Raw genomic sequence first — 12771 nt, 5'->3', positions numbered from 1 at the left:
CATTGAATATAGATGCAATCTCTCATGTACTACATAGTGTCGTCTTAACAGTGTTCCAGGCTATGGATTGGGTGACTAGAAGAACCAAACAAGGAAAATGCCCTCCAAGTCCCCCACTAAAACTGGAATGACTCCTTTAATGATATGTGGTTGCTTCTGGTACATTCGAACCCTACAAACTAAATTCGAGTAAACCTAGTTTTAAATCATAAAATGACCAATTAGAAGCCGCTCATCATCATTTATCAACCAAAACCAGAGTTGCTTGCTAGTCAGATTCCAGACTGAAGCCCACATTTGCTTTACTCACATATCTTTCAAAAAGAAACCAGAGAGTAACCACCTGACCATTACATATAACACTACTCCTTCAATGTAATGCTGTGCCACTTTATTCAAATTGTATGTTATGGAATCTAAGCTGCTGACATCAACTAACCATATTACTCAAAACTTGAGAGTAAAAACAAGATTTCCATATACTTGAAAACATTCTTGAAAGATCATATCCTCATACCCATGTACAGATATGCCTCATATATGGATGTCAAACATAAATAGTTCAATAGAAACAAAGAATCAAAACAACATAGTAAAAAGGTCCACTATCAGTCAGACAGCTGCAGCAGTATACCTACATACATACATTACATACATACATGTACATATATGTATATAAGTGGTGGCAATAGGGAAAAATACTGCCTGCTTCATGCCACCTCTTCAGGGTAGCTTCATGCATCAACTGATTTAAGCCATGGGTTCGCTGCAGCAGTGTATTGGATATTATTATAGAATGAGAGAGCAAACAAACAGTTTGAAGCAAAATTCAAAGGCCATCAAAGCCTATAACTTAAATTGCAACCAGGGAGATAAACCAAAATTAAACAAAATTTATATTCTTCAGTCTACAACTGAAAACTTTTGCCAGAAGAAGAAAGAGTGGACCTGAACTAAGTTCAACTCTACAAATTGTCCTAACTACGGTGGAACATTTGTTCTAAGCACTTCTTGATTGCACATTTTTGAACAAATATGATTGTCCACCCTTTTCCTCCCTTCAGTGTATTATTAACTACCCATCTGACTTATTTTCCATTACAAGGTATGCCGAGTAGCTAAGTGCTAACCGTGCATGAATACCCCAAATTCACTCAAGGGGATGAGTTAACTTGAAATTACCTTGAAGTAGAAACTACTTTCCTCTACTTTGAGGTTTTGGTTTAATGGCTTGACATGCACATCTGTCGTTGCTATCTGTAGTCGAGTTTGCCAAGTGCTGTGAAAAAGAAGCAGCAGTAGCCTGTTCACTCTTGAATAGTGCTTCAGCTTCCAATGCCCGAGTAGAAGAACTTTTGGGCAGGCAATCTGTTTCAAAATTCTGGTATGCCACTTGATCTTGATGAGTACTCGGTTACCAACTTTAGAAACATGGATGATTTATCCTCTAGGAGACGTTGTGGAGTATCAAACTCGGCAACTCGCCCTGCAAATAAGTTTCCAAATCATTGGCAAAAAGTCAAGACTTTCAATAACTTCACATCATTGAAACATCTCGAACTTAAGATGGCACATTAAAAGATATACATACCATCACTTAGCACCAAAACAAGATCACTGTCAATCACAGTTGGAATACGATGTGCAATAGTGCAAACTGTGCAGTTCTTGAACTCCGTTCGGATTATCTTCTGTATGAGATTGTCAGTGGCAGTATCAACTGATGCTGTTGCCTCATCCAGCACAAGTATTCTCGCTTGTTTGAGCAAAGCCCGGCCCAAGGAAACAAGTTGCCGCTGCCCCACACTCCAGTTATCTCCATTTTCTAAAACTGCACAATTTTACATTGAAGAAAAAAACCATCTATCAACATGCAACTTCAAAGGGCTTTATCCTCTCCTTACATTTTGATTTTTTTTTCTTTTTTATTTTTATTTTTCGGCCAGACGACATTAATGGTGTCCAGGAGGGATGATACAGACCTGGTGTATCAAGCTTTAGGTCTTTATCACGAACAATGTCTCCAAGTTGAGATTTCTCAAGTGCCTGAGACAGAAAAATATCAGTACTTGACTCAGTGCATGCCATTCGGCATGATCATATTACAAGATTCAACAGATCATATTTTGGCAAGGCAAATTTACTTGGGAAAAGAAGATAAAGAAAGATAAAAAAGGAATGTGAATCAAGTGATTAAGTGGAACTTGTTTAATATTTGACCATAATGTTCAGAAAGTCCTTCAAACAACTAACAGCTAAACTGATAGTATAATTAAGTGGTGACAATGTTACTAGGAACTAATAATCTCAGTGAAACGAACTCTGAATTCTTCAATAAGAGAAATGCAAACTTAGGAATTATTTAGAATCTATAGAATTACTAATTACTTCAGAAGTGAAGAACAATGAGAATGTTTATATGGTAATAAATGCATGACCTTGTATGAAGAAACTCATAAACTCAACAAAATTCTAAGCTTAAGTATAGAAAACTCATTGAGGGAGAGAGAGGTGATATATTAGTACGCAAGTGAAACTTGTACCTCCCAGATATCATGATCTGAATGCTCTTCAAGAGGATCTAGATTGCCTCTAATAGTTCCTTCAAATAAAGTAGGATCCTGGGGTATGATACTAAGACGGCTACGAAGGTCATGGAGCCCAATTGTTGAAATGTCAATATTGTCTATAATGATTCTCCCACCAGCTGGCTCAATCAATCGGAACAATGCTTGGATCAATGTAGATTTACCGCTGCCAGTACGCCCAACAATTCCAATCTTCATGCCACCAGGAAATGCACATGATACCCCATGAAGCACCACTGGAAGATTTTCCCCATATCGAACCTTCAAACGGGAAATATAAAAAGAAAATGAAAAGTCAGCATGTGGCGCCTGTAATATTTGAACAGAGAATGTTTTATCCTTTTATTCTCCAAGATCATTAAGAAATAAAACCAAGCATCATCTATTGATCACACAGCCCCATATAATTTTTGACTCTTCTTTTTATTTGGCATGAGGAAAAAAATCATAAAACATAGTCCAAATTTCCCAATCAAGTAGGACTTCATCTAGCACGGAAGAAGAGAGTAGAAAGATTATAAAAATGATATTTGGGTTCTAGCAAAAGGAATTCTAAAATGCTATTAGAATGTTCATATTCGTGCCACAAAAGACTCGTACCCTGCACACCTTCCTCATGAACTATTAGTGGGAAACATTGAATGTAGAAAAAGAATGATGCAATGAGTCTTGTCTCTTGCAAGGAAAAAGGAAGTACTTCACAATGTCATGAAAAACAACTGGATACCTTTAAATCGACCAGTTCAATTGTTCCACTTTCAGGCCATGAGGATGGTGGGCGCAAGTTTTCAATAATGGAAGGAGCTTCACTTGGAATTTGGCTGTACTGATAAATCCTCTCAATGGAAATAATTTTATTCTCAAGCTTGCAAAAGCTAAGTATCCACCGTGATAGCCGTGCATTTAAGTTAAGGCCATATGTCACGGCAAGGCCTGCCATGCCTGTTTAGAACAATCAGGAACAATTGACATCAATATTTATAATGCCAAACAACACCAATTTTTCATTTTTGTCATATAACTGATAGTCTTATACTAATGAAACTGTGTCAGAAGTTTGTCTAGCCGCTGTGCTTCTTGAAGGATCAAAGTGAAAATTTCTCTTACATATCCTAAAGCGTAGTAGAAAAAGGAATGCATAACAATGTAACTAAAAGTACCCGAGATTTCCAAGGGTCCTCATAAAAGACACAGTGCAAAGCAATATCTTCTGAAGGATCACTTCAGAATACCATATCCCTCGACCCTAGTGAAAATGAAAAAAAGGATAAGGCCAGGATTTTAGGATTGGCTCTGCAGTCTGCAGAACAAGATTTTAACAAGGTGAAATGAAGAATCTTCAAAACACACCAACGGTTTACTTGCCCTGGCAAGTGAGATATCAATTTTACTTTAAAGTTGTATCACTTTAAAGTTGTAGCACAAATCACTCCAGATGACTCAAAATTTCTAACAAAAACAAGCAGATAAATAGAGCGTAATAATGCAAAAGATTTGCTTACTTGGATCAATACTTCCATGTGGAAAACTCACGAGCAAAATCATGCAAAAAGCAAATACAAAGGTTGAAAGTAACTCCATCCGCAGGCAAAGCCATTCAATGGCTGCAATACTGCAAAAGAATGGGCGAGCAAAACAATCAAGAAGATAAAGGTTTCTCTTCATGAACCTTTTCTCTTGTCCAAAACCCCTTATTGTGGCTGCTCCAGCAATTGATTCACCAAAAAGATGAATAACTGGAGATTTCTGGATGCTAACAATGCGGACTAGTTCCCTTGAAGAAGCCATGTAGTATTTCTGCAACAAGCAATAAGTGAGGAATTCACCAGACTTAAAGAACGATAAAAGCGGAATAATTAAAGAATGAGAAAAAAAAGAACAGGCTTAAGGAAGAAACTAGTAATAAGGTACTTCCCTTTCTCTCAATCTATGAAAGCCAATGGAACCCAACAACAGAAATTTGAGGCAAAATAGCAATAACTACCTGCATCCACAAGCAAGCAGCAGCCATTGGGATAACAAGAAGCAGAACTTGCCAAGTAACTTCTGTCATCACCCCAACAATCCCAAGAAGTTGTATTGTTGTTGAAGCAAAACCACCAAGTCTAAACGGTATATCAAGATCCACAACACTTTGATCAATAGATACCTGCGTGTTAACAAATGACCAACATCAGATAATCTGAATAAAGAAATCTGACAAAAACAAAAAACAAGATTCCGTAAGGCAGCAACTTTTGTGTGTAAATTTCAGCTGGAAATATATAATTAAAAGATTACTCGGTTCAGGATACGCCCAGCTGGAGTTGAATCAAAAAAAGACATCGGAGCTCGAAAAACACTTCTAAGCATATTGAGAAACAATTTTTGTGCAGCTGCTAGACCAAATGTGGCTACCAGAACAGCCCTGACAAATATAAACCAAGAGCTCCCAAAAGCAAGGGCCATATAAACAACAAGTAGGACCATAGGACTGACTTTTGCTTCGTCTCCTTCAGTCTGGGGGTTAGCCCATGCCATCCACCAATTACTAGCTATTTGAAGGAATTGAAATAATGTTTGTGCAAGAACAATGAGCGGTATCAGTAAGCCTTTATATGCAGCTGCCATATATGACAAGTACACCTTCATGCTGACTCTTCCTTTAACCCTTTCCTCTTCTTGAACAAGCTGTTTTTTCCTCCGCTTTGCTTTCTTTTTCTCTTTAATTGCTTTCTGGTCTGACGCTGATGCACCATCTTCCACTTCCTTAGCCAAACTGTCAATATTATTTCCAGCTGAATCACATTTTTTATTCAGTATGGCTGGCCCATCAAGAAGCAAATTTTCATCTGATTCTTCTGATGAGAAACTCGGAATATCCATTGCTTCAATTGCTTCATGGTGAGCTGAGACCAGAGCGTTGAAATCAGTGCCTGCTTGTAAAAGCTCATCATATTTTCCAGCTTGTATGATGCGACCTTCCTTAAGAACCTGAAAATATGAATGATGACATTTGAGAATATAATATTCAGAACACCATACAAAAAACCAGTCTCAGAAAGAAAAGGGGGGAGGGGGGAGCAGAAAATACATTGGGCTTTAACTGCATAATTACTCCAAAGAAAACTCATTATTATATGAAAATCAGTTGATTGTTCAGTCAAACAACACTTCATCTCAACAAGCTTTATATTTGGTCTCCCTGTAAAGGTACAACTAATTTCAGTCCATTGTGTTTTCCACTATACATCCAGTAAGTTGCACCATTGGTCTAGGCATTCTATCATTACTGACTTTGCCCTAGTACTTTCAGTGTGCTGTTATCTCCCATGATGTCTCTTCTAGCATGACGTTACTATCTAATTTATTAATTAGATAATGGTTCAATCCATCTGCTTTTGCATTAATCAATAATACTCTATAACCTCTTAATACTGGATATGAATTGGATAAAGAGGGGCATTGGTTTCAGAGGTGAAAGGGGGAAATCGCCTTAAACAAGGATTAGTCCAGTAAAACACTATATCTTTTCTCAATAAAAGGAAAGGCAGTGCACAAGCAAAGCCATGAAGTCAACCAAAAAATATGTCTGCATGGCAAAAACTATAACAATAGAAAATTAGACAGCCACCAATGTCATTTAAGAGGAACCTTCAAGAAATAAATCCAACAAAATGACATAAGGAAAACTAAAATATAAAACATTCATGCGCTTAACTCTCAGCTAACTTTCCTATTGGACTTGTTCAAATTTAGGCATAAAAGCCAGTTCCTAACAATGAAAACTAACACCTTACCAATTGCACTATCTAATTGTTTTGCTACAAATTCTTCAGATCATAGTGGAAACTTATGCACACAATAGCAAGGCTATGAATTTTAGTAAGCACCAAACATTCATCCCATGATAAAGAGTGCATAAAAGCATGCATCATTGCATGCTGTAGTACTAGCAGAAATAACTTTGAAACTATTCCATACCAGTATCAAATCAGCAGTAGGTAGAAATTCAACTTGATGGGTCACAAAAACAACAGTCTTATTCGCCAGTGCTGTCATTATGTATTCCTGCAGTTCCAAGAACATGATTGTCAGCCAAATTCAATAGTTATGAACACCAATATATGTGGTATATCAACTAAGTCAGACCTTGAACAGTTCTGAGCCAGTGTGAGCATCAACAGCACTGAAGGGGTCATCAAGTAAATAAATATCAGCATCTTGATAAAGCGCCCTTGCAAGCTGCACTCGTTGTTTCTGTCCACCACTCAGGTTTATACCCCTATCTCCAATTATGGTCTGATCTCCATGTGAAAAAAGTTCAAAATCTTTCTTCAGGGAACAAGCATGGACAACTTTCTTGTATTTAGCTTTATCCATTGGACTACCAAAAAGAATGTTCTCTTCAATATTTCCAGACTGTATCCAAGCAGACTGAGAGACATAGGCAGCAGTACCACACACTCGAACCTGTTCAAACATCACAGTAAACGCATAGCAAATCTAAAACCCTTTCCATTAGAGGTAGAAATAGTTTAAAAGTATTATGAGTCAGACTTACCTCGCCAGAGATTTTAGGAATCTCCCCAAGGATGCAAGAGAGAAAGCTTGACTTCCCAGAGCCAACCATGCCACAAACTGCCACACGCATCCCACTTTCTACTTTCATTTGTATTCCAGATAAGGTGGGCCTTGAAGAAGAGGGATCCCAGCAAAACACACCATCCTTAATCTCTATAGCCACCTTTGACATTCCCCGGGGCAGAACAATGGTGGCATCTTCCTGCAATTCTTCCTCCTGAAGGAATCCAGAAAGTCGATCAAGAGAGACCTTTGTTTGTGCCATCATAGACACCAGGTCAGGAAAATTCCTGAGTGGTTCTTGAAGTATTCTGAAAGTGGCCAGTGCGGAAAGAACACTTCCAGCAGTGAGTTCAGCTCCCAACAATATAGATGTTGCAAATGTAACAGCCGCAACAAATATTGGGGAACTCCAGAAAATGAAAGTAATAAAGGCCTGTGAATAGAGGGCTTTTCGTAGCCACTTGAATTCTACATCCCGCATCTCCTCCAATTTAACTCGGTACCTTTCCTCCCAAGCTTGTAATTTCAGAATCCTCATGTTCCTTAGACATTCAGAAGTCTTCCTCATTCTTTCATCCTTGGCAGCCATTAACTTGTCTTGATAATCTTCTTGAACCTTAGCCAAAGGAACAGTAACAATGATGGATATAATGGTTGCAACCAATGTGGCAACAGAAGCAATACCGACATTTTTATATAATATTGCCAGAGCAAGAATTATTTGCAAAGGAAGCATCCAAATGTCATGGAGATACCAAGAATAGTCCCCCACTCTTTGAACATCAACTGCCATGTAATTAACAATTTCTCCACTAGTATGACTTTGTTTAGCCAAGCTTGAGAGCTTCAGCCCCTTCCGATACACCATTGCTGTCAGAGCTGATCTAACATGCATACCCAAAATGTCAACCCCAAGATACCACTGCCTGGTTGTTAGTGTCTCTAAGAGCTTTGATACAAAAAATATTCCAGCAAGCACATAACCTTCATGAGGAAAGGTCTCTTTCCCTCCCAGATAATCAACAAAGTAACTTATCATATACGGACCCACATAGGAAACGAGCGTGTTCAACAAAGCAAAGACAGCATTACCAGCTGCTTCCTTCCAGAATGACCTCAAAATCGCCCAAGCCAAAGAAGGTTGATTTGATAGGTTTTCGGCCTTCATTTTTTCCCAATTTGAATTTAAAACCTTGTAATTTGTCTTGGAACGGTCTTTCGGTGCAAGAAGGGGAATATCTTTAAGCTCAAGTGGTCTCTTGGCGCCAATTGAAAGAAGTGGGTTTAGCCAAGAAAGTATAGCCAAACTGAAGAGCCCAGCATCAGTATAAGGAGTTACCTTAAGACATCCTGCCTCATCTTCAAGCAATGGCTCCTGAAGGTCGGAGTTTCTATACAATTCTATACCGGTTGCACCTCTAATTGCAACAAAGCAAAGAAATGCAAGAGCCGGTGTTACAACAAAATTGGCGACAACATGGGAAGTCAAGTGGTTCGAACCATACACTAAAAGTGATTTTCCATCGACATACAAGGTACAGATGCAAATCACAAAAGAAATAAACCACCATACCCTCAACAACAATGGGAATTTCTCGAGCACCTTAAACTTACAATGAAGAGCTAAAAAACTCAATACAAACCAAGCTAAACCTTGAGCAGCAGGCAAGGCAATAACAGACCAAACCACAACCTTCCCATCAACAGCCTCTCTTATCAAACCAAATCCATCAAATCCCAGCACCACAACTTGCACAAGCAGCACATAGAAACAACAACATACAGAGAATTTAAACCCAGTGCCGACAACAACATCTCCAACTTCAGCATCACCACTAATGCTTCTCCTAATTGGGCTTGAATTCCCAACAGAATCATCCTTAAGAAATCGAGTTCGACCGACACAGACAAGTATTTTCCTTGCAGATATTGTGAAAAGGAACACCAGGAGAAGTGTGAGATCGATGCAAATGGAGGATAGTTCCAAAATGGGCAAACCTTGCATCGTCCCCGCAAGGGAAAAATGTGGTTGTTGTCCGGCGGATGCTGGTGAAGAAGAAGAATGAGTCGCAATGCTATTGAGCAAACGAGTGAATCCCATTGTTGAAAAGGGTGAGTTTCGTGTGAAAGAGAGACCCAAAAAACAAGCTGAGTAGGCGGCTTTGTCGATGATGTCGATGAATCAAGTAAGAAGTGAGATCAAATCGTGTGAAGAAGGGCATCTCACCATCTGAAAGCAATGAAAGAGGCAAAACCACAACAACAAAAGGGTTATTTAGAGATAGAATCTACAGACTTACACATGAAAACAAATAGATTTTTTATAACACGGATAACGAAGACTGAAAACACAAACAGAAATGATTCCTTTTATTTCCACAAACTCATAGACACACTCTCTCTCTCTCTTTCGTGTCTCTCTATATGAGATATCTGGTGGAGAGACCCGAAGGAGACAAATAAAGGGACCAAAAATCAAAAGCAAAAAAAGAAAAGAAAAGAAATGAAAGAAAAAAACCCATATCTGAAACAAAAATATTAAATAAAACTGAACCTGGGTTTTTGTCCTCTGATCAACCTGAACAAGATGTCCCGACTCTCTCCTCTTTTTATTCCGAAAAAAGAAACAAACCCTTTTTTTGTGATATACAAAAGGAGTACCACTCCTACACCAGCATTCCAAAATACAGACGAATCGTCTTTGAATTGAATTAGATGCTGAGCAGCCTAAACCCAATAAGCCTATAAGCATGTAGAACGTAAACAAGCAAAGAAAAAGAAATATAAAACCTATATGAAATGTGTGTGTTAATATATAATATATGAAGAGAAAGAGAGAGAGAGAAATGGTTCCAGTGTCTCCCTCTTTTTTAAAGAGAAAATGTTGTGTTTTTTTATCTTTAAGCTCTGCAAAAAAGTCGTAATCGCCGTGTGTGAAAGTATGGGAGGTCTCTTTCTACAAAAATGAAGGATCTGTTTTAGTTATTAAGGCTTCTAATTTCTAGTTTTGTTGTTTTTACAAATTAATATATAATAATTAATAATTAATTGATTATAAAAAATGCCCACATTTTGATGTGTTGATGAGATCATGAAAAGGTTCTTCTCCTATAATGTCTTAATAAAGAAAACATTACTCATTAGATCATCTTTTTCTTTTCACCGTTACTCTGTGTTTTTGAGAAATTAACATAAAAAATAAAAGGGTTTTTGTTTGTTTCCACTTTTTCATTTGTGTTTGAGGTGGTGATGTGGTGGCAATGGCGGTGGGGCTGATTTCATTTTTAAATCTCATTTTTATTTTATTTTATTTTGGATAAATTTTAAAGTTAATATATAATTTTATTCAATTCTTACCAAATATAATTATTAATATAACATCATTTTATACTTATATATTATCAAAATATAATAAATTAATGTATTTATTTTTTCAAATATATATGATTGAATCAAAATTAAAGTTTTATGTATACTTGAACTAGATTCAAAATTTCATATATATAATTGCTCCAAATTAAAATTTATGTATCAAATTACATATTAAATTAAAATTTATGTATAATTTTGAGATTTATCTTTTAATTTTATAACGATTTTTATCAATTTGACTTTTATTCTTTTTCAAGTTAAATTTGGTCATCAAATTTTTTAAAAATTAAAATTGACTATTAATCTTCTTTTTAAAGAGTTGTTATAGTTATATATGCTATGAATTTTAGTCTATAAATAGACCTTAGTTACTCTAGATTTTACACAATAAAAATAATTTAGATTGAGAAAATTTTGTTATGGTGATTCGGATTTTTTTTTTTAATTCTCTCCATCTTTTGTACTATCTTTTTACTTGTTGTTTTTTATTCTCATATAAAATTTACATGATTGACATTTTCAATCCTTATTTTATTCACTTTGTTGATTGTTGAATCGGGTCTATCCCCTACAATTATCGTGCCTTAAATTATTTAAAATTGCAATCAAATCAATTATTAATAAAATAATTAAGGTTCCCGCATCGATCTCAAAATTCTTAAAATCAGGAGTTTAGGACTAAATTATTTGATTGGAATGGGATTGATCATCATCTTTGGCTTAGAATCAAAGAGTTTTCCTAGGATTAACGAGCAAGAAAAGGAGGCTTTTGGGGGTAATGATGCTTTAAATTTCTAAATTAAAGTAAAAAAACAAAGATTATTACCCAACTCCGCTCCCCACTTAAGCAGTCGAGTCGGGTACATGGGACCAAACTGTAAACCTTAGCGTCCTTTTTTCTGCCACACAGCACTTTTCGCATTTCCTTTGGCAGTTTCCTAAGGAAAAGAGAAAATGATGAAAAAAAGTTTTTGTTTGTTTCTCAGGAAAATAGCACATGTGGTGGATTCTGGAAGGGCTTGTCTTCACCCTTCATTTCATCACATTTTCTTTTTAAGAATTTAATATAAATAAATAAATTATTTTCTCTTTCTCATTTTGCTAAAAGTTAGCATTTAGCACGGTAGTTTTAGTTTACTCTAAACCAAAAAAAGTAAATGTCATTACTCTTTAATTTAATGATTTTGGCATAAATAAGCTTTGGTTTTGAAATTCACTTTTAAATTTTAATAATTTTAAATATAAAGCAAAAATATGATTATTTAATATATATATATATAATACTTTAAACACAATTAATACCAAGTATACTGGTAATATATTTTTTATTCTATAAGCGCTTTTAAAGAATTATTATATATCTCTTTTTTCAAAATACTTTTTAATATTAAACTATATTCTTATAGAGCACTTGTCAACCCTTATCTGTGCTTGAGGAGTCTAAAAAGTTCAGTGGCAATGTACCATTGTAATTACACAATGATAGCATGTTTGGATAACCATTGTAATTAACGAGTCTCACCGAATTTAGTGTAATTGAAGTACCCTAATTACACTTTTCAATTCTTAAGAGTTGGTGAGAATTGGAGTAATTACGTAATAAATTTAATTTTAAAAAATTATTTTTATACAAGTTATAAAAAAATTATATTATAAGTAGGAACATTTATAAATGTTTGGGATGGTTATGATAAAAAATTTCTTATATTATAAAAATAATTTGTGTAGCTTAAAAATTCTAAAGTTAAGGTCTAAAATAATATATTTATTTATAAAAAATTATGACAATTTGTTTATTTGTCCATGTTATATATTATAAAATAATATACTTATTCATAAAAAGAATGTTATAGTTTTTAACCATAACTTATTTATAAAATGTAAACTTTTAAAGTTATGGCAAAAATATATTATTTATAAGAAGTATTGTGAACGTGTTGGACAAATTATAAAACTTTTTTATATATTATAAATTTTATATTATTTTTACTTAATTTACGTATTATAAAAATGGATATAACTTTAAGTCTTTCTTCTAATTAAGTTTATATAAGTTTTTATTATTAAAGTTATAGACTATTTGGACTAAGAACTTAAATATTATAAGGTCAATGTTAATTATGCAAATAGAAAAAATTTTCTTGCACGATATCGTGGGGTGTGATACCATTTGAGAGAATAGAGCCACACACAAACACCATAGACAGCTCACGAACTATTTTTGTTTTTTTTATCTAATATTTCT

General features: G+C 35.3%; 1 protein-coding gene across 3 annotated transcripts; it reads right to left on the bottom strand.

Moving 5' to 3' along the window:
• Positions 1-816: 816 nt before the first annotated feature.
• On the bottom strand, positions 817-10407 carry LOC108451132 (ABC transporter C family member 5-like). 3 transcript variants are annotated; one of them, XM_017748863.2, is made up of 12 exons: positions 9709-10407; positions 7132-9384; positions 6720-7040; positions 6552-6638; positions 4869-5561; positions 4573-4737; positions 4091-4385; positions 3316-3530; positions 2544-2849; positions 1983-2046; positions 1592-1831; positions 817-1486 (listed from the first exon to the last, which is right to left on the bottom strand). In XM_017748863.2, the coding sequence occupies exons 2-12, from the start codon at positions 9253-9255 to the stop codon at positions 1374-1376; spliced, it is 4623 nt and encodes a 1540-aa protein (XP_017604352.1). In that variant the 5' UTR covers positions 9256-9384; positions 9709-10407; the 3' UTR covers positions 817-1373. The 3 variants fall into 3 exon arrangements, 2 of the variants coding, with proteins under 2 accessions (XP_017604352.1, XP_052886287.1); XR_001866287.2 differs by lacking the exons at positions 817-1486; positions 1592-1831; positions 1983-2046; positions 2544-2849 and adding an exon at positions 3749-3834 and having other exon boundaries at positions 3396-3530; XM_053030327.1 differs by lacking the exons at positions 817-1486; positions 1592-1831; positions 1983-2046; positions 2544-2849; positions 3316-3530 and adding an exon at positions 3644-3834.
• Positions 10408-12771: the final 2364 nt, after the last annotated feature.

The sequence above is a fragment of the Gossypium arboreum genome, chromosome 7, assembly GCF_025698485.1.
Source record: "Gossypium arboreum isolate Shixiya-1 chromosome 7, ASM2569848v2, whole genome shotgun sequence".
Lineage (NCBI taxonomy): Eukaryota > Viridiplantae > Streptophyta > Magnoliopsida > Malvales > Malvaceae > Gossypium > Gossypium arboreum.
This window is presented reverse-complemented; position numbering and strand designations above follow the sequence as displayed.